This window comes from Trachinotus anak, unplaced genomic scaffold (genome assembly GCF_046630095.1).
Source record: "Trachinotus anak isolate AG129_WGS33_773 ecotype Australia unplaced genomic scaffold, CSIRO_AGI_Tana_v1 ptg000014l, whole genome shotgun sequence".
NCBI lineage: Eukaryota > Metazoa > Chordata > Actinopteri > Carangiformes > Carangidae > Trachinotus > Trachinotus anak.
Window position 1 is genome coordinate 8,846,954 of NW_027273865.1, and position 21,314 is coordinate 8,868,267.

A 21,314-nucleotide genomic window follows, 5' to 3' on the forward strand; every position below is an offset into this window, starting at 1 on the left:
TCTAATAGCTACACAGCCTCTGTTGTAATCTTGTGATTCATTACATAACATCGAGTGTAAATGGGAGCAGAGAGATGAGATCAGGAGATCACATATCTAATGAAAATGTTAAATGCACAGCCATCGGTTCGGCTGATGCGGTACAACGACTGCCTGTGCCTTTATCAGCAAAGTGACCCACTGTGAGGATTATGCAACATCATCAGGAGATGGCTCAATGTTTAGTGTGTAGACAGGGACAGCGTGTTCAAAGGTATCTCTTTACAGTCAGAGCCAATACATATATACAAGCCACCACACTGCCACAGAAGTGCAGCTGACTTTCTGCTATCTCTCACTTTAGATTTTAAGCATTGTCATGTCAGATATAGCTTTAGTTAGTAAATCATATTTGGATTTAGTGGGGAATCTAAACTAGAAGAGCTACAATCTCCTGCTTTTCCTGCTTCTCTGTTAGTCTTTGCATCCATCCTGCAGGCACATCATCTCTTACATAAAACAGAGTTATGCCAGAAGCAGGAAGGCATCCCATCCCAGCCTAGTGGGCCCTGTGGAAGGCAGTGGAGCCCTTCACTCTAAAAAGAACATGCAACCAAGCTGAACCTCCACTAATCCTATTACTGCGTACTTGCACTTAATAAGAGCTGTTTAGACTCTGTCATAGACTCATAGAGTAAAGTGAAATAAGGCTGGCAGCTAAAGAGAAGCAGCCGAAATGAAATGCTGAATCATCATCAGCAGAACCTTTAGTACACACAGATTAATCTAACTGAACGATCCGCGTGCTTGTGTACAATGAGCAACCTCTTACCAGTAACTCTTGCTAGATACTTAGAGTAATGTATCTGTCTGTTGCTATGAGACAAGTGAAAAGTGTTTGAAGCGTGGTGATCTGTTACTAAAAGTAAGATGCTTCTGAGTTTGCAGCAGCTGCCTTGCTGAACAATACAAGTGCGCACAACTGAGTCTGCAGCAAGCAACAGCATGTCCCTGCCATGGACCACAACAAGAAAAAGAGACTATAAAGTCAGATTCCCAGTAGAGCTGCAGCCTCCTCACTCAGTCAGTCAGCTCTGTCAGCACAACAACACAACAAAACACAAACTGCTACTCACTGCCGCTCCACGATTTCAGCAGGGATTTGATGCTGATTTCAAAGAAGCCCGAGTCCTGCTGGCTGGCCATGACTGCAGCTTCCTGTTGAGTGTCCCCCCTCTAGTTGTGGATTCCCTCCAGTAGCAGCAGCAGCAGCAGCAGCAGCTGAGCTGGGACCAGCAGGTAGCGCCTGCTGTCACCTCTCTGTGACGCACACAACGCTGTGCTGACGAGTTCCTGAGAAAACACACTAGCACCGCTTTACCCCTCCTCTGGTGTCCTGTCCTTGGCTATCAGCCCTTTCTCTTTCCCTCCCTGCACTCTCTCTCAACATCTCACTCTCTCTCTCTCCCTCGAAAAGCTGTGGCAGGCAGTGGGCGGCAATGCAAGCTCCCTTTAAATAACTGCGCGGAGGCTGAGAGTGCAGGAAGCAATCCTCTTAGTGGAGCGCAGTTAATAATAACTACTGTTTGTCTGCGTGCACGGCCTGATAATGATGACAGCGCTGGGGCTTGTGCGTCTTTCAGCAGGACTGGGAGCATCTGACGCGCCACCACCACTGACAAAGGAGATGCAGACTGCGGGAAGTGTGACACACTACAGGGAACATCAGGGAGAGAAGTGGAAAGAAGAAGACACTAAAATGATCAGCAAGCAGACAGGATTATCTGCAGACAGGGGATCTGCATGGGAGCAGGGGGCTGACTGTTGGCTTTTAACCCTTTTACTTCTTCACAGCACCAACTTTAAACTGCTGTAAATTCAAAGTTAGTCAGACATTATGTTTTCCCTCTGAGCTGCTTATTTTGTTCTGTTTTGTTTTGTTTTTGACTACTATAATATGAAACAGAGAAAAGACGTAGAGCCTCATATTAGCAGAACAAATACTTTCAGCACTATTCATGCAACAAACAACCACTCTTTGCTGTTATTTGCATTACAGAAAATACCTTAAGTGATATTTTAAGTGATAACAAAGCAGAATGAGGGGTAAAAATCGTTGGTAAAACACATCTAGATCTGTGTTATAAGCCTGCATATCTGAAATAGAGCTACTGTATGTGCAGTGTAGTAGGTAAGCTAGTAGGATTTCCCTTTTTGGCTTTTTAATTCCTACTGCTTTGCTTGACATGTAACAATTAAATCCAATATTCACATCATGTCACTATGTAAAGAGAGAGATTCATGACAACCATATGGAATATAAAAGAGATCCTCCAATCCCCCTTCCTCTACTGCCCCTCTCCGCTCTTAGTATAATCCTATCAGAACTCTGTCTGTCCATCAAGCGACAGCAACTTGACCTTCATTACATAATACATCCTGTGATGGAGAGGCCATTGCTGGTTGCAGTGTTTGGTAAACACACATTTCAGAGCCTCTGGTGTCTTGACTGTTGCCAAGACGGAGCTGCCTGGCTGTCCCTGTGGTGGTCTGCTGTCTGTACAGTCATACAGGACAGTTTTTGTGTGCACTGTAACACAGTATCCTCCCACCCTCCTTCCCACAGCAGAGACTTTGTTTTTATTTTGGGAGAAATGAATGACCCACCTTGAACAACAGTGCAGTTGTGACTTCTGCTGTTATTTATGAGGGTTGTGTTTCCAACTGGTTACGCTTCCGGCACAGTCATTCAATTTGTCACGCCATAACAAACGAACGCTCCTGGGACTGGAGTCAGGGAGCTCTCTGTTTTTATATATATATGTGAAGAGCATGCCTGGTGGTAGTGTGTACACTCTGCAGAGAAGCTCTGCTGGTTAGGAGTTATGTCTTGACAACGCAACAGCTAGTGTTAAACAGCGTACAGGTTACAAAACATGTAGTTGACTGTACAATTTAAACGCCTTAACTTAAGAGAGTAAAAAGCTACACACAAGCTGCTGAACATCACAGATTCTTCTGTTTTTGCCTAATATGTAAAACCTCAGATGTTGCCAGAATCTTTGTCCTGCCAGCAAACACCTTCCCACACTGAAGTAACCACCAATGATCATGCTAAACACAACATAATAACTAAAGATCAGTATTTTAATTAGTAGGTATGTTATCATACTGAGTATTAGAGCACAAACTCTACAATCACCGCTCTGTCAGTCACCCGTATCCCGATAATGTGTCTGTTTTTTAACAGCATAAAAACCTGAGGATTCTGCAAAGAGACTCTGTTGTTACTATCTTCCTCCTATTACTCCTGTTTGCAGACAAAATGTGTTTCAGATCTGAACAACACTGAACACAAACAGTGATAAGGACTAATCAGAGCAAATTTGTCTAATTATGGACAATTGCTTGGCTTGTTATGATCCAAGCACAACACTTCATTACTGGAAACAGAGATCAATCCAAATGGATTCTTTAAACACTGAATAAACACAGCTCACTTCCCTGACTTATCCATCAGTTATAATCTGGTCAGCCTGACTTGTCCAGTAAGAGGCCCTCTGAAGGGCAAACAGTTATGTAATTCCCGAGTAGAATCATTTTAGAGTTTTCAGCAAGGCTTAGTCTTAAGTTAAATTTTGACAGGAATAAAAACACAAAAACACCAACCGCACAGTTAATGATACTAAAATATGAAAATCAAACAATGTTGTGAGTCTAAAATCACACAACACCACTGCACAGCAGAAACCATGAGAAACTTAAGTTTCACCACGTGTACTTTCAGGGCTTTGTGTCAGTTCTATAAAACTTAAATAAAGTAAGTAAAGGCCCCTCGCTGCAGAGACACAGTAGTAAGATTGTTTACAGGAGGAACAGTCTCTTCCTCTGTGTTACAAAAACACCACTAAATCCAAAACAGTGACTGTGAGTGTAGTTTTACAGTTCTCTCTTGTCCTGACAGGCCAAACTTTCTATCATTTGTGAAGCAGTAATAACTTGTCAAATGGAGCAGTCTCTCAGTAAGCGATGAAGCAGACTGTGCACTATACTACAGATATCTAGAGCGTCAAAGCAGATCAGAGGAGACAACTCGACTTCACAAAAAATATCAGACCTAATTCCACTCTGAACAAACTTAAATAGTGTTTATGACACTACACCTTATCTGGATCTCTCTAAACTTGTCAGTGTAGCTGCCGCCAAACGTTTGGACATAAAGCACAGACAGTTTGCTGGCACACTGGATAGGATCAGTGTCACTTCTTAAGAAAGAAACCGCCTCAGTATTACTGAAGTTTGCAGGTTTGTTTATTGGCAGCTTCACCCCGAGCCATGTTCTGTCTCAAAGCAACACATGTAACAGGCAAATACATCAGACACACATTGCTAATGACAAAAATGATTGTAAGCGTTTTTCTTTAATTAGGCTTTTCGTGGGTGAAGGCTCTGACACATTAAGTACTTATTAAAAGCATTATCAAGCTCTGATGAAGGTGAGGAATGTGAGGTATGTCTGTCCAGTTCAGCCATCTTTGTGATTATCAAGCTCAAACCCTTGAATCTCTCCTAATCTCACGCTCTGCCTATGGCCCCCCTCATCTCTTCATCCTCATTCCTTCATCTTCCTCAAATATTTTGTTCTTTGCTGTCACTGTTTTTTCAAGTCACTGCTGTTTCACTGTTGCTTGTGACAATGAGCTCAACTGCATAATATTTGAAACTTTGTGATGTTGTCTCCCACCTTCTGGGCTGAGTCCATTATTAACAAGTCATCAGATTCCTATGTAACTCTGACAAATACAATGAGGAGGTGGGGCATTTCACAAAGTGATGGTAGTAGTAGCTGAAATGCTGTTATTGCCTCTGCACCACATGTTTTAAAAAAATATCTCTCAGATGAAAAAGAGAATTCTTCCCACAACTTCACAGAGTCACAGCAGTACCTACTTTCAAGAATGGTGGGCCTCTTCTTATGGCGCATCTTTTTAAACTTCCCTCTGAAGTCCCTGGGTGGGAATGGATCCAAAGGTAAACTGGCAATGCGCCCCAGGACAACCTCATCCAGTCCCTGAGAGCAATCCGTCTCACTCTCAGCCATGTCTCTCACAGCACTCTCCTCTAAAGACATGTTGGATGGCAGGGAGCCCACAGCTACTTCTATCATTCTTCCAAAGGAGTCATTTGAAGCTGTGCCAGGTTTTCCCCTCTTTCTTTTTTAGTACAGTGTTTAAAATTTCTCTTCCTTTACCCTCCTTGCAAACTTCTTTCTCCTGATCAGGCAGCAAATTTCTACCGTGCAGAGATGTGTCCAGAGCTGTCAGCTTCGGTCTGCTAATGTGTTTTAACCTCTGCACTTGTTAGGGCAGTTCAGCAAGTTACAGTAACACTCATGAATTGGTCAGGTATTGAATTACTCGGAGCCTCCCCTTTTCAGCAAAAAGGCAAGAGGCAGAGAAGAGTGGGGCAGTCATAAGTGAAGAGGGAGGGAGAGGGAAAGAGAGGCCGCTCTGACAGCTACAACATCCCCACCTACTGTGTGCCCACGAGGCATTCCTGAATAAATATCCTGTATTTGTCTTGGAGTCTACACATCAAAGTCTAAACAGACATGTCTTGCCCCTGGCAGTGTTAATGAGAGGCAAACTAATTTCTTAGATGATCGTGTAAACATTACCAGCAGAAGAAGGGCGAGAATATGAGAGCATTTAAAAGTTGTACAGCAACTCTTCTTCACATTCTGAGGTGTCTGACAAAGAAACAGATCCTCCACATGCTGCAGATTATTCCATTAGTCCAGTAAACAACATCTGCACATTCCCAGCCTTTTCTTCTATACGCAGTCCTCTGTGCTGAGGCCCGTGTTGTCTTTCCTCTGCATTATTTCCTGCCGTTTATGTCTGGGGCGTGATTGAGGAAATGAGGGAAAAGTGTGAAACCATCAAGGAATGAGTGCGACGTAAATCCTGAGGAACGTTCACACAGCTTGCAGCTAATGCTCTATTCAGTCTTTTTCAGCCACTGATGTGAACACTGAGTGGACACACCTACCACATGAACCAGTTTTTCCTAGTCTGACCTACATCAGCAATACAAACAACCTGTGTATGCGCGTGAAGAAGAGGCGTTTTCTGTTTTAGGAAGAAACTTCAGATAGAACGTGGAACAACCAGCCATCACGTCATTGACTTGTTTTTTCAAGGACTGCTGTACAAAACAATCACACCTAAACATGACTAACTTCATGACTGACTGAGCATACAGGGCTGAACTATGTCAAAGAGAAAAGCAGCACATCAGAGAGCCCCCTGGCAACGAGTTTTTCCTCCGTCTAACAAGTCCAGCAGTAGCTTCACTTTTCATCCACCTGTCAGAGAAAAAGGTAGCCCAAAGAAAACAGTTTCAGATGAACGCCTCTGCAGCAGCACACTTGAGAAAACCGTCAAAAACAACAAAGTACATTTATCATATTTCTACTGATCCTGCAGAATGATGAATTACATTATTATTTCCTACGAGCCTGCTGACCGAATTAAAAAAGTCCTTCAGGATACGAATCATCATGTTCTTATAGTAATAACAAGCAAAGCAAAGACATGTCTTCAAAACATCCAGACTTGCTTTATGTTTGGGGTTGAAAGATCTGATCCCAAGACAGTAGACCAACAACAGGAAACTGAAATCCAACAAAACAACACACACACACCTGCCAACACTCACTCTTGTCCATTCACAAATGAGCCTGCTCAGCTGTTTGAATTTACACATTTAAAATTCTTGACTTTGCGTTTGATTTTTGATTTTACATTTAAATTTAAACTTTTATCAGAAATGATTGTCCTCTCTTCCAGAGTTGTTTGGCACGGATTGTGTCAGTTACTGTTTATTCTTCTGCATATTCATGTATTGAGGTATTCATAACAAAAAAAATTACACTCTGGGAAGATTTATCCAAAGTACCTGAGACACAGGCCACTGTACTATACTGCATTATGACTGAAAATGACTTGAACTACCAAAGTCTGTTGTAGTGACAGTGCGCCCTCTAGTGTGCAACAAAAACACACTGACAAGTCCCACTGTAATGTCACTTAACTCTTAGTCAAGGATTCCTCTATCTGAGAAAGAGCTTGTGCTGGGTATGAATGTCTGCTCAACCCTCACAACTGAACTCAGCCCTGCAGTTTACACACATGTACAAATGTGCAGTTACACACGCGCTGAGTCAACTAATGACCGTAAACTGGCTAAAGAAATGGGGCAGTCTGTGAGTCCATGATATCAGGAGTCACAGTCATTCAGTAGCAAGTACTAGCAAGTTCGGCTGGGTTTTAATTTATTTCTTTTTACCAATTATAGTTGGCCATTCTATCTATTGGCAGATACAACTGGAGTGTGTTATTTCTCAATGTAATAAAATATACTGTAATTACTTTTTACAAAATTACTAAGACAAAAATAAATCATCACAAGGAAATCAGTGATGTTGAAAACAATGTAGACAAAAAAAATATATGAATAAATAAATCTTTATCAGCCATTATTACTTCTGCATAAACTTTTGTCCAGTCTGAAAACCACATGAACCAAATAACAAGCTGACCTGAGTTAGAAAATATCTGGTACAATCTGTAAAACTGTTTATTTGATTGTATATATCAGAAGGTTGAGCAGAGCAGGACAGCCTGGGCCGAGCAGCAGGGTTGGAGTCGGCACGACCGTTGAAACCAACACCCCCCGGCAGAGACAGAAGGCTGTTTCCATGGTGAGACACATTTAGATTTGCACAGGCAGAGCAGAACACGATGAATAATTGATAGATATCAGGCCCTAATGTTAGCTCAAAGTAGCTGAAGGTTAATTCCAGCTATGCTCGTGGACTCTTGAATAGCGCACTGATGCAACAAGTAGACAAACACACAGGGTACTGTGGGAACTGATGCTGGTCTGGATACAGATGATTGTTACGTAACACACTTCACAACTTCAAGTGATAAAATGTCAGTGTCACTGTGCCACTGAAGTGCATTTGACTTAACTGTTTTCTCTTGGTGCTCAGAGAAAAAGCAACACTGAGCAACTGGACAGGGGAACTGTTTAAACATTTACAAATCCCTTGAATACTAAGTGGAAGGACTTTGCATAATGATAACTTAACACCACATGGGAGCAAGGCTGTCAACCTCTTACAGCTGTTAAAACCTTTTACAACTTTTACAGGTCAGGCACGCCACTGACTCCTGATCCTGGCCATTTTAAGTCATCCTCAACATTTCACATGTGTAAAAGCATCCACCGAGACTAATTATTCACTGGGTCACCTACTCTCCACACTGCTCTGGGTCTGGGTTGGGTCAACACACAAAAGGACCATTCAAGGGCTGCAAACAAGTCCACAAACTGCACCTGTTCCCAGCGCTGCCTGCCTATTATCAACCTGAAGAGGGAGGAGCTCCATACTGAACACACACACAAAGAAAAGGTGAAGGAAGCAACATGCATATCCAATTACAGTGAGGTGAGTAGTAGTGAGTCCTTATGCACTGTGCATCAAAAGCTTTGCCTCACCTTTGAAGGGAAAAAAAACACTTGCTGATCACTCTTGATAAATATTTCAGCATTTACCCAATGTTATCACGGTACACACACCGAATTCAAAGTATTATCAATCAGTCTTTTTTGCCAGGCGGATAGCCCAAGGGTTTATCTGAGTTCTATAAATATAAAAAAAGGAGAGATATGATAAGTTGAGTTGTTAAAGCCCTCATTATAACCACTGCCTCCAGGCATACACTCTCTCTTTACTGAGGGAGGGTTGAAAATCTATAAAACCACTACACTTCTCTGCTAAAGACACCTTGATATTCCCAGCACCAGCTCCTCTTGGACAAGAAGGCCTGTGCTTTTATTTTATTATCCTACTTGCCGCCTTAAAGAAGAAAATCCTTGATCACATCTAACAGAGAAGGAAGTGCTGCCACTGAATTCTAAATAAAAATGTGTCAGTCTATGGTATCATTGATGGTGATAGTTATTGTTGAAGCAAAGGTTGAAGTTTTTATGCGAGAGACATTTTTGGTTCAAAATTAACATGCACAAAAATTGCAGAGTTTGAGTTTCACTGGAGTGACGATAAAGTCAAGTCAGTTCAAGTCTACATTATTTATGGAGTGCTCCCGCACAAACAAGTCTGTTCTGTTTGTTTTGCAGAAATAGCACGAAACAAAATAACGGTGTCAACTAAATCTGAGCAGAATCAAGTTGGAAAATCCTCATTTTGAGTTTGAGAAGTCTCCTCACATAACTGACGTTTTTGTGATGCGGGATCAGTGGAGCTACCCAAATAGACAGTTCTTCAAACAAACTGACTGTAGTGTAATACATGCAAGGTAGAGCACTGCTTCAATTTTGAGTGTCAGGTTTGATGCCATCCTAAAGGAAAGGAGGCAACACGAGTAATAATTTAGATAATCTCAGCTGTGTAAATGATATAATACTGTCAAAACTTATACTACGTCTTTGGTTATGCTTTTCTTCCTGCAGCAGTAATTTAATACGTTTAATTAAAGTATGAGCAAAGCGAGTCAACACTGAGGTGGTCTAAAGGTGCCCGAAGCCAAGGACCTCTGCATCAGGTGAGCGGGCACTGCCAGGCCAGGTAGTCTGTCACAGGTGAAACACATACATGTGGACAAGGGGTAGAAAAACAGAGCACCTGCAGGAAACACAAGGACAACAAGCAAACCCCACACAAAAAGGCTAACAACTATCTGACAATGTCAGTGCTGACAGCTCAGTCACCCCGGTGTCCCCAAAACAGCCTGTAATAGATTTCTTTTCACAGTGCAACACAGCGCCCCCTACAGATAAGTGAATCTGCGGCCCTTCAGCTAAAAGAGAAGGTCTTCCTCAGTACAGCACACACTACTACAGTAAAGCACCTCAGTAATGCTGAAAGACTCACCCCGCAGCAGCTGTCACGCAAAGGGCCAGTGGAACTACATGCTTCAAGGTGAACAGAAGTTGGGTTTTATTTTAGAAACATGTCAAAAAAAAAAAAAACTAAAACATAAAACATAAAACATAAAACATAGTGCTCGATTTTATTTACAACCGCTGACTTGAACCAGTTTAGAGCAATTACAGCGCCTATACTCTCGTTTCAGGGTAATGAAAGGCCCTCAGTGTGACTGTCATGAAATATAGAGATAAGTTGGGCGCACAGTTTTCCTCCGGCCATAGCTGCTGCGCCGAGAGATGAGCTGCAGAAAAAGAGGCAGAGACTTGTCAAGATTTGAAAAGATGATAAATACCTTGGACTACGGCAGGTGCGTTTGTTCGGCTTGCTCCATCTCCACCAGAGAAGTTTCAGTGTCGGGCTCCCTCCAGGCGCTCCGCTTCTCTCCGCCGCAGAGCCAGGCCCCGCCCCCAGCGGCCACCCTGCTCATGAGCTCCTGAAGAGCGGAGAACATGCGGGGCGCCGGCTCTCCTCAGTCTGCGTGATGACCTGGCCCGCAGCCGTGCCAGCCCACTCTGCGGTCAGTCAGACAGGAAAGCCTAGACTCTAATATCAGAGTGAGTACCACAGACTGTTACATCAAAGGCAAATATCGTGTAGTTACTGTGTGGTGGTATGTAAAGCATGATAAAGTCATTTAAGGTTGCAGCGGTTTGCAGCAGTCACTAAAAACATAAGATATCAAGTTATTATTTTTTAATAATGTAAGTGAACAGGAATGTCCCAATGAACATATTTGCCTAAATCATGATGTAATTAAAATAAATGGCCTGGCATTTATTCACATGTATTGTTGTAAAATGTATCTCATTAACAGCTGAATTTGACCACATACTTACTTATTTAATGTTTATTTCCATAGTCACACCTACAAAGCATGGGCCGATGCCACATACCACAGTATTTTAGTCTAGGCCTGTTTGCATCCCTAGATGGATAACTCAGCAAAAGAAAAAAAATGAAATCAAAACAGAAAACAAAACAATGTTAATACAAAATATAATAAAAGCTTTAAAAAATCTGATTATGTATGACTTTGACTGGTCCCTTTTAAAGAACATCCAGTTTTGTCCACATACTGCGTTTATTTATTTAGTATATGCTGCTGCCGCTACAGTATGTAACACTGCATCCACACCGGGGATTTTGGCCATAATAGACTTAACAAGCTTCCTGGCCTGTGGGCTTGTCTGCCATTTCAATTCCACTCATTTGTTTTGTTTTCCTTGTACACATTTGCTTAATGTTTCCACATCAAATCAATAAGAAAGACGACTGAAATAAAATGATCTCGGTGAGATAACTCAGGGAATTCGCTTCAGCGTAGCTTTGCCTCAAACAATGCAGCATGGAAGAGTTGGCAATTACCTAAAAATGCCATATAAATAAACACAAATACAGAGGGCTGTATATTGCATTGATGTGTTTGGTGGATGAGACTGCCGCTTTGGACGTTCAGTAAATTTAGTTTCATGAGGACCCAGCAGATGGCGTCAAAGAACCTGCTAAAAGTAGAAATATCTTTGAGGAGGAGGTGGGAAACACCAACACCACCTATATGTACAATTGTAAGAGATCACAGTTGAGAAGAGGAGGAGAGAATGATTTTCACTGAGATGAAATATACACAATTGCACATATTACAGTTTGGCAAAGACGTGGTGTTTTCTTTAGTTTACACTGGAGCTTCAGACGCCCACACGTCTTCAGAGAACAGCACTCACAAATATCTCTCTTGGCTCTAATAGATGTGTCAGAAGTTAAAGTTTAAGGTCTGAGTTGCTTTTTGAAAAAGGTCTTTGTAATGTGTGAACCCAAAGCCACAGAGAGGCCCAGTGGTTGTTCATGAGAGCAGATACTCTGACAGGGTTGGACGCAGTTCAATGGCCGGCCATCAACCTCTCAGACATCACTGTTTTAGCACCCAGGGAGAGAGAATGTTACTGATTCAAGATGATAGCATGCCCAAGAGCTCTGTCCAGACCAGAACAAAAAAATTGCTTTGTCAACTGTATGCACACACCAGGGCTTGTCACGATGACAGCAGAGCTTGACAGTGCTGGTGAGCTATAGAGCACCAGGTGCAGAGCAAGGAAAAACATTTTAAAAACATAATTGTGCATGGAAATAATTGTGGTGCTTTGATAAAACCAGCATGTATTGAACCGGAATGAGAAATATTACTGATACAGTGCAATCTATTTTATAATTGTGCTGTGGAAAATGCTTTCCTGTGTGGTTTTTTTTGTTCTAAAGTGAGCCAGGTGTGCTTGGCTTCCAACATATTGGCTGCGGTGATAATTCTGTTAGGCTGCCCATCAATGAAATAACACATCAATGCCACAGCACAAAAGAAAGACAGATTCTAAAGCAGCTGCATAAGTCAGCACTCCAGCTATGACCTGATATAAGTGCTCCTTTCTGGTTTCTTCAAGGAATAGGGCAAATGCAGGATAAAGGAGGATGTGGATTATTGTCACAGCACAGCACACTGATGCACATGCAGGTAGTTTTCAGCTCAGATGAAAGCCTGCAAACCAATTAAAAAGAGATTCCATAAACTGGTTGAGAAAGCCATGACCCACACAGGCATGTGTAAAATCACATTAGCCACATCTTCTTCAAAGTAAGTCATGCTTCACTTTGCGCTTGTGGGGAGTAGCTTCAATGCCGTTCTGACATTTTTCAGGGGTATTCTGTGGTTGCTGACACTCCTGCAGCAACTCCATGTTGGAGGGATTTCTTGTTATAATATGAAAGTTTTTTGCTTGGCAGCTGAAAGTCTGAAGCATGATGACCCTTGATTCACGCTTTGCCTCTTTTAATGGAGACTGTGGCTTTGCCTTTGAAACCTTTGAATTACTGCACAAGAGAACAGTCCCCCACACTGCGGCGGCTGCAGAGGGAGAGGGCACCAAAGTGGCAGGTCAGGAGTGTGGATCAAAGCGCTCATGTCTTGCAGGGATGCTTTGACTGCATGGATTGGGCTGTGCTGCACTATTTCACAAACAATATTGATGAGGCCACAGATGAGCTGTGCAGCTAGTATCTGAGCAAGGACACACTAGCATTTTGGTGCCACAGCCCTGTAATGGATTTATGACGTTAGAATAGATGGATGATGTGTCAGGTTTGTCTTTATTTTAGAAATATAATAAAGCCAGCAGTTATAAAGCCGCCAGAGCTTAGTCTCATAATTTGAACTGAGTAACAAAAAATATCATTAACATTGTTCAGATAATTGGATTCGACTGAGGTATTTGCCATTCTTACCAAAGAGAGACTTGGCATGATTAATGGTTTCTTGTGGAGAAGCTTGAAAGCAGCAGGTGATGTTGTTACTGGAGAGGAGGGAAAAGAGAATTGAGGTGAGAGTGGATATAAAGACTAAACAAGAACTTTAAAGGTGCTTGGAAAAGGCAGAGATTTATGTTTGGTTGTAAGTCTAGCACACAGCTGGTCGATGCAACTAATGGTTTTCAGACAGATGGAAAGTGTATGAGATCCTATACGATTTGCATACAGGACCTGGGGAGGTGAAAAGACACTACCTTACAACACTGATGTTTTGATACCAACATTTTAAGGGCTAAATACATACAAGTCTTTCAATCACTGATTTTTGAACCATCTCTAAAGCCTCAAATAGCTCCAAATAGCAGCAAGATGTAACTGTTTATACCCAGAATTCATGTATCAACAAGTATCATCATTATCATCATCAACTGCACACAGCACGTTCATGTGTACTAAAGCAGGCTCTGATTGCTTCATGCCAAAGGCCACCAAAGGGATGAGGGGAGGCAAAACACATGATGAGACCAGCCTTCACTGAGAGTAGCTTGCTGTTTGTATTTGTTCTTTTAAATTTGTTTATTTTCTGCAAGCTGACAAGTGTTCAGTGTCTTACTTAGCAGGGGTGGGACGCTCTCCTCCACTGCAGCTCAGCTTTAATCCGGGCTGCTAAAGCAGGTGTATTTTTCCATTAATATCTTGCCTAGTGTGGTGTTAATGCTACTCTGCCACCCTAATTATGGGCTCTAATGCTACCACAGCAAAGACATGTTTAATGTGCACATCAAGACTATTTGTACATGGGCAGAGATGATCAATGCGCAAAGAGTACGAGGATAATACATTCTGTAAATGGAAGTATGAAGGTACATCTATGGTGCAACTAAACCTGAAACCCAGTAATACCTACCCCCCAAATTAATGTATTCTTATTCATACCAGTGGTCAGAGATGAAACCTCCCTCAGTGAAGGGCCTGAAATGTACTTAGAAAGGTCAAGGAGGTACAGGGTACGGTACGTAAGTTAAAGAAAATATATCATATTATTCAGCTTGACCAGTTACAATTGACTTAAGTGCAAATCAAGAGCTGCCAGCTTCATCCACAGCAATGATTTCCTTTTATGCACAGCTAGCCACTTGGCACACTGTGCACGGCACACTGCAGCCCCGATGCTCTGCACAGCTAAGAGGACTTTAATGGGTTTTTCTTTCCACTTTAGGTTTGGTAACAAAACCTACTGCAAGTTTCTGGTCAGGACATCAGAGGCGTAACACCTGTCTTGTTTGAGTGCATTTTGCATGGTCAGCGTTTCACACACAACAGTGTAGCCTTGAGGTGATTTGTAAGGACCTTGTTGCTATACACCCTGATCGTTAACTTTCAAGTGGTTGTAATTACCTGATGTGTGGATGTTCTGTCTATCTATACTTCTCTGCTTGTCACAGACCTTTGAGGTCAAGGCTTAAAAAGTTGAGTCAAGCTTATAACTTTAAATGCATATATAGCAGCACTGTTATTAATAATAGGCTGTCAATTGTGCCAGTATCCATATATTTTGCAAGGAGGCAGCGACCCTGAGTTGTCCCCTTGGGATGAATTCATTACTTTCATATCTGTGAGCACATGATGGATCTCTTCAATTCGCATGTTTTCCATTGGTTGCTACTTTGGACATTGTCATTTCTATTTAGAAATGTATTAGACAGGCTTGTCAAACTATTAATGTAGTTATTTATTTGAGTGTTTTTACACACACTGTAAAAAGAAATCAGCCTTATCTGCTCTGTACATCTCATCCTGAGCATAGCTTTACTGTGACATTAAAGCTAATTGAAGGTTACGGCATCACTGCTGTTGAGCTCATATCATTATTCCTAATAAATATAATGACCTTAACATCTTTGTGTCCAATTCTGGCTTAATTTGCACAATCTGCAATTATTGCATCTGCTCTTTTTTGACCTTGATGTTTTTGTTGTTGTTATGATGGCTCTGTAATACTTACTGACTGCTCCATGTGTGAGGCAGCAACAGTGGCAGCTGGAACATCTGTGTAGTGTACGAACAGCATCAGTCTTATTGTTACGACTCTATGGGAAAGCAGAGCTGAGTACTGGGGATCATTTTCCTGAAACGGATGCTCCAATGCATCATCCCCTCCCAGTCTGGTTTCAATCTGTCCTCTACCTGCTAATCTTCCCCAGGAGGGATAGCAGGCCTGGGTCTGGCACAAAAGCACGCAGGAAGACCGCTTGTTTATCTTTGTTTTTATCAACAATCTGCTTCTCTGGAAATATATCACACCACAAGACAACACAGCTTCAAGTTATAAGGTTGCTGTAAGAAATATCACTCAAAACAGCGACATAAAAAAAAGAGGATGGCCAGATGGGCTTATCAAATCAATTTCTGCCGGAGATTATTCTTGGCCATGGTAAAACTCACTATACCTGAAATGCATCTTCAGAAGCTGAAGATGCAAACGAGTGATCAAATCTGCCTGGAGGTACACATCTCAAAATTATATAGGACTGAGAGTTGGGAAGGCTTCACAAACATGAACAAAAAAAAGAATCACAGACTCTTACTGAATGTATCATCAGACGACATTAACAGTCATAATACATTATAGAGAGGCCTCTGATAATATTAAAATTAATCTCTAATCCTACTTGTCATTTCATTGATTGAGAGGCTACTAAAAAAACACAAACATCTGTCCCCATAACTGCACATTTTGTAGCAAGTAAGCTGCTCTTGGCATGTTTTAGTGTAAGGCGTGGAATTAGTCCTCTAGTCATTTCCTAATTTAATTTCTGAGTACAGATCTAAAGGAGGAAGGGCAGTGATATCAGATCATTAAATGCAGTACTGTGTATCACTCTTTGTGTTCAACACAAATTTGCATCGCATAACCGGATTGGACAACTTCAATCAGAGCCTCCATGAGTGACTGTAAATTTCTAACAGATGCCAAGATGAATGCAAACTAATATTATTAATAGAGACATACACTCACATTGAGTACACTTACAGGGAAGCAAATGCAGACAAATTATACCATATCACACACAATATATTCTTAATGGTCTTACAGTGCATATAATGCTGCTATTAGTCATGAGCATGATGTGTAATACTGTAAACCAAATAGTGCTGAACAATATTTTTAATGTTTAGTCATTTTCATATGGAATTAGTTGTCTCATATTTCTAACAGTGCATTATCCTTTCTCATTAACAGCATAAAATGTATTGGTAATTACATCCGTGATTACTTTTTTTTTCTTTCTTTCTTTCTTCTTCTTTTTTTTTTTTTTTTTTTTTTAATATGGATTTAGATAAGAAAACAGACCATGAAGCCTGTCAGTCCAGAGGTGACCGCAATACAATAAAAATCCATCACAATTTTGGCAAAGCAATCATTTCTGGGTGAGAAGGTTAACACAAGCATGCTTACTTGCATCTGAACTTTGTCTTTCACTGTAACGTGTTCTGTCAAGAATGGCAAAAGATTTTTAGGCATGCTGGCAGCAGGACTGTGAATGTTAATGTCAGTCTTTGGTCAGTCCAGTGCTTTGGTCAAGAGTGGAATATCTCAACAACTTTGGGATGGACTTTCAAATTTGGTGCAGATATCCACGATGCCCTGATTCAGTAATAACTTTGGTGCTTAATTCCTTGGCACAAATTTGGTGCTCGGGGTGAATCGTAATAACAGTGGTGATCCCTTAACTTTTCATATAACACTATGCTTGGGTTAGAATTATACTTTGACATTGACTGAACACTTGCAAAACTAATTTAACTAATTTAATTCAATTGTTCTTTGTTGAATGCTAATAAGCAAATGTTAGCATGCTAAAAAAACAGAGCCTAAAATGGTGAACATGGTAAACATTACATCAACATGTCATTTTGACCTTGTTAGCCTCAGTCGCTAGCAAGACTGCTGATTCTTGTAAGTGAACTATTTGGATGAATTATCATGAAATCTTGCTCAGACCCTGATCTCCTCATCAGGATAAATCACAATAACTTTGGTTATCTCCTTGCTTTTCATCTAGCACCACCGTCAGGCTAATTATTTAACTTTAATAATGGTGCAGTTCTTTGGTTTACGACCTGAAGAGCTATTGCCATTAGCCTCAGATTGTGTTTTGTGCTATTTGGACAATATCAGCATGCGAACATGCTAAGATAGTGAATGGTTAACTTGCTAAACATCAGAATGTTTGAATGATTACTTGAGACCAAAAAGTCAAGAGACCATCCCCATCGACCCCCATGTTAAAATGCTTAACTTTACGACATAATTAAACACGTTTAAAACCTGGTACAAAAAGCTGTTTCAGTCTCCATAGCTCATTTCCCTTCAAGACAACTGTACAACAAGTATGTAACTCGCCTGTTTAAATCGTACAGCTTAAAGTCATGCATAATTCCAGGCATGGCAGGTGACAGGTGGGGGCCGTCACAGTTGGCTCGCTGCTCAGTGTCTAGCTGTCTGCACCGCATCACCTCAGCTTATTCAAGTCACTGAACGTGAACTCCCGGCTTCGTCTGTGGTGGATTTTTCATGCAAATATCAGACAGGTAATATGTGTGGCTCTGAGGAAGTCAGAGCTGCCGCTGTATTATTTTATTCATATGTTAGCACTAATTAGCAGGTATCAGTGTCTGCGTTCGCCATACGTGGCTTGTTAGCTTAGCTTGTTAACTAGCTTCTTCGCCACTAAATTAATTAGCTTGGGTTAGCCTTGGAGCAAGATGCCCAGCTGTGCTAACGATGCTAATGGGAGCGTATGCTTGTCACAACTATTAAACCCGGGAATGCTATATATACAAGCCATCTCTGCCAATTTTTGGATTAGCCGGGAGTTAGGTGGAGTCGGGCACTGCCAAGATGGCGATGGCAGAGCACACTTCGCTTCAAATTAAACCACTCTTCAGAAACCTGTGGGTGATGTCATGGAGGCTACGTCCACCTTTGTATGTATGGTACAGCCACATAAAGCTGCTAGAATGGCGGTAGACTCTGTCTTTTTTTTTTTTTTTTTTTCAAAGTACCTGAAATCATAGACTAACCTAGTTTAGACTTGAAACAGTAGTAAGTCAACTGAACTGAGAGAGATCACAGAGCACAGTGAGATTACTAAACAAAACAAACATGGAGAACAGTGTGGCTCCCTTCAAAGTTCCTGGGCAGAGAGATCTGATGAAACAACAGAGCTGCGTTCTGCTTTGAATGTCACGCTTGATTAAATCTTTCCCTTTTTTGTATTGACCTGTTAAAAGTTTATGCAGTCTGAGTTCGTCACTGCTGTATGAATTAGCACGAGGCCTGACTTTCACTAGGCCAGAGCAGTAATAATAAAGATAATGTAATACTGACGGCAATTTAAGTGATATTAATGACCACTGGGACACATTACTGTAGAAATACTGGACTGATATAAGGAGATTTAAAGTGAATGACAGAATAAATTTATCCCCGAGCATCCTGAGTCATCTCAACACTGAGAGGGACATAAACTCTAAATGTGCCCGGTGTGTGTGTTATGTTTGTTTTTTACCAAACATGTTGGCAGTGTGCCTATAGAAGAACTATACCACAGTCAAATGCACGGCAGCTACTGACAGTTTCATTGCTCTGATTAAAATTGCAAACACGCTTGAGGATTCACCGTAGTTATTCTTTCACGTTCATCATATGGTGAAAGTGAAGATGCAAACACTGAAGGGAAAGAGTATTTTCACTTCAAACAATTTCAACCTCTTGTTTCCATCAGTGACTCATACAGTTCAGTAGCATGAGAAGACTGTGATCAGTTGAAACTAAAGAGGCTAAAAACTGACCTGACCTCAAAAAACTAGAACAGCACCAGCATCTCAGCCTTTTATAGTTTCATACTTGAGCTACTGAAGGGCAAACTCCTTTAAAATAAACTCACAAGGTGCTTGATCTCATTGTCCTCATACTGTAGAAGCACAGCTCTTACATCTACAGCGTGGTTCTAAGTGATGAAGGAATGAATAAAGCAGAAAATTGGACCCCAGCTTCTGCACGATGACAGTTGCTTATTTAGTAGGTAGCTGAAGGGAGCAATCTGAAGTTATTTCTAATCACCTCCTGAACGCCCCCTGTACAAATTGCTATGTATCTTTTGTGCTCTCCTGTTTTAGTTTGCCTAAGTGGGCACTAATGGATTCAGCAATTAATGTTGATATGTACTTTCCCATGATTATGACTGATTGTTATGTTTGTTTTGCTGCGTTTATTTCACAATACAGCATCCTTGGGGAAGATCCTGTTGAAATCTGGTCTTATTCAGCAGCTCTGTGGACTGAACATGGTATAAAGATTTAAAGGATTAATTCCCCTCTGCTGCAATCCATGCTAAAAAAAAAGTATGCACTCATGAGCCCTTTGAATAACCCATAAAAATGCATATATTAAAAACCTACATTTGTCTAGACTTCAATATGAAACTTCACTTCACCACATCTTATTGCACCTTTCCCATAAATTTACCCAGTAGCTGCAGGGTGAACACAAAATCATCTTAAAACATAATTCATAATAAGATGACATCAGCATGATGATTTAAGAAGAACCCGACCAAGCAGCCAGGAAATTTTGATCAAAGTGTGCATCAAAGAAATTACTATTCAGTTGTAGTTACCATGCTGCTTGATATTTGACGGCAGTTGTCACCACACAGAGCAGGAGAGGGAGTATTCATGAGATTTGCTTTCTCTGTATGGTGCCACCACCATAGTGCCGATTCACAAATCAACAACAGCTTTAAGAGTGTAGCCCAGCGTGCTTTTTGAAAAGCCAGCATGCACAAGAAAGACAGTGAATTGACAGCCAACACCAACAACAAACCCATAATAAGTTGTTGGTTGCAGCCAAACACAATTTGCAGTTTTTTGAATTTTATCTTTAGAATTCTTCCTTCGTACTCCGGCTGCTCGTAATTAATTCTGCACTTCATTAAAATCCACCATATCATTGTGCAGTTTGCTCAGGACAATGTTGTTAGGCTTTTGAGCTTCTGAGTAGACAAATCACATAGACAGAAATATGTTGGTTACTCTATCATATTTTTACCTGCACCATTCCCAGTGATTGATTGAACTATGCACATCACAGACCAAACAAACAAAACCAAATAAAAAAACCCCACCAACAATAACATACCATAAGAGGATTATGTGGTTTTCTGAAATAATTCCAGTTTTAATTCTTACTTTCAGCATCATTGGGAAAGATTAATTATTTTACATTTATTTATTACTTATTATGATAAATATTGTTGAAGCAAATGGGAGAAATTCACTTTAATCATTCATAATCTCTGCAAATATACCAATCACGTACATGCTTTAATACTGTGATAAGATATATCACAGGCCAATCTCGTTTCCATCTGTTGTGTTTCTGGCTTCTGTTACTGGTGCAGATTCTACAATATATCATCCTTTAATGACACAATGCCCATGTGTATGAAGCACTGCTGTTTCATTTACAAATGGTACTGGTAATGGTGTAGCCTGTTAGCAACATAACAGGTGAGGTCACCTCAGTACACAGGAAGTGGCGAATCTAACCTTATGAGAGAAATTCAAAACATCTATTATTTGACATGAAATGAGCTCTCTGTACTGTGAAAGCTGGATTCACAGAAGACTGGGAAAGAACAAAATTATTTTTATAACCATCACCACCTCACTAAAAAGAAAGTTTTGTTCAGCTTACACCATCTTGTGCTCTGGGTAATGAAATCCTCTGAGTGAGAAGTTCAAATAACTGCCTCCCATTTTTAAATCCAAAAATGTAAAATTATTTGGAGGAGATTTTCCATACTTTTCTTCTCATATCAGAGACTTCAGCTGCGACCTATGGAGCTTGTTCCTCTCCGATTTACCCACACCTCTCAAAATAATTACATTTCATGCGGAGATGAAAGTGAACAGGTGGCCATTTCTCTCTGCTTTCTGTGTCTCAAAGATA

At 41.0% G+C, this 21,314-nt stretch overlaps 1 protein-coding gene across 7 annotated transcripts in view; it reads right to left on the reverse strand.

Moving 5' to 3' along the window:
* frya (furry homolog a (Drosophila)) overlaps positions 1-10,436 on the reverse strand; it is a 50,398-nt gene extending 39,962 nt beyond the window's left edge. For 2 of the 7 annotated variants that reach the window (XM_071496107.1, XM_071496106.1), the window contains exon 1: positions 4,930-5,432. In XM_071496107.1, the coding sequence (XP_071352208.1) occupies positions 4,930-5,146 (217 nt within the window). In that variant the 5' untranslated portion in view covers positions 5,147-5,432. Of the gene's footprint in view, positions 1-1,115; positions 1,412-4,929; positions 5,435-10,292 lie in introns of those variants that run through there. The other 5 variants (XM_071496109.1, XM_071496108.1, XM_071496111.1 and 2 more) reach the window with 4 other exon arrangements.
* Positions 10,437-21,314: the final 10,878 nt, after the last annotated feature.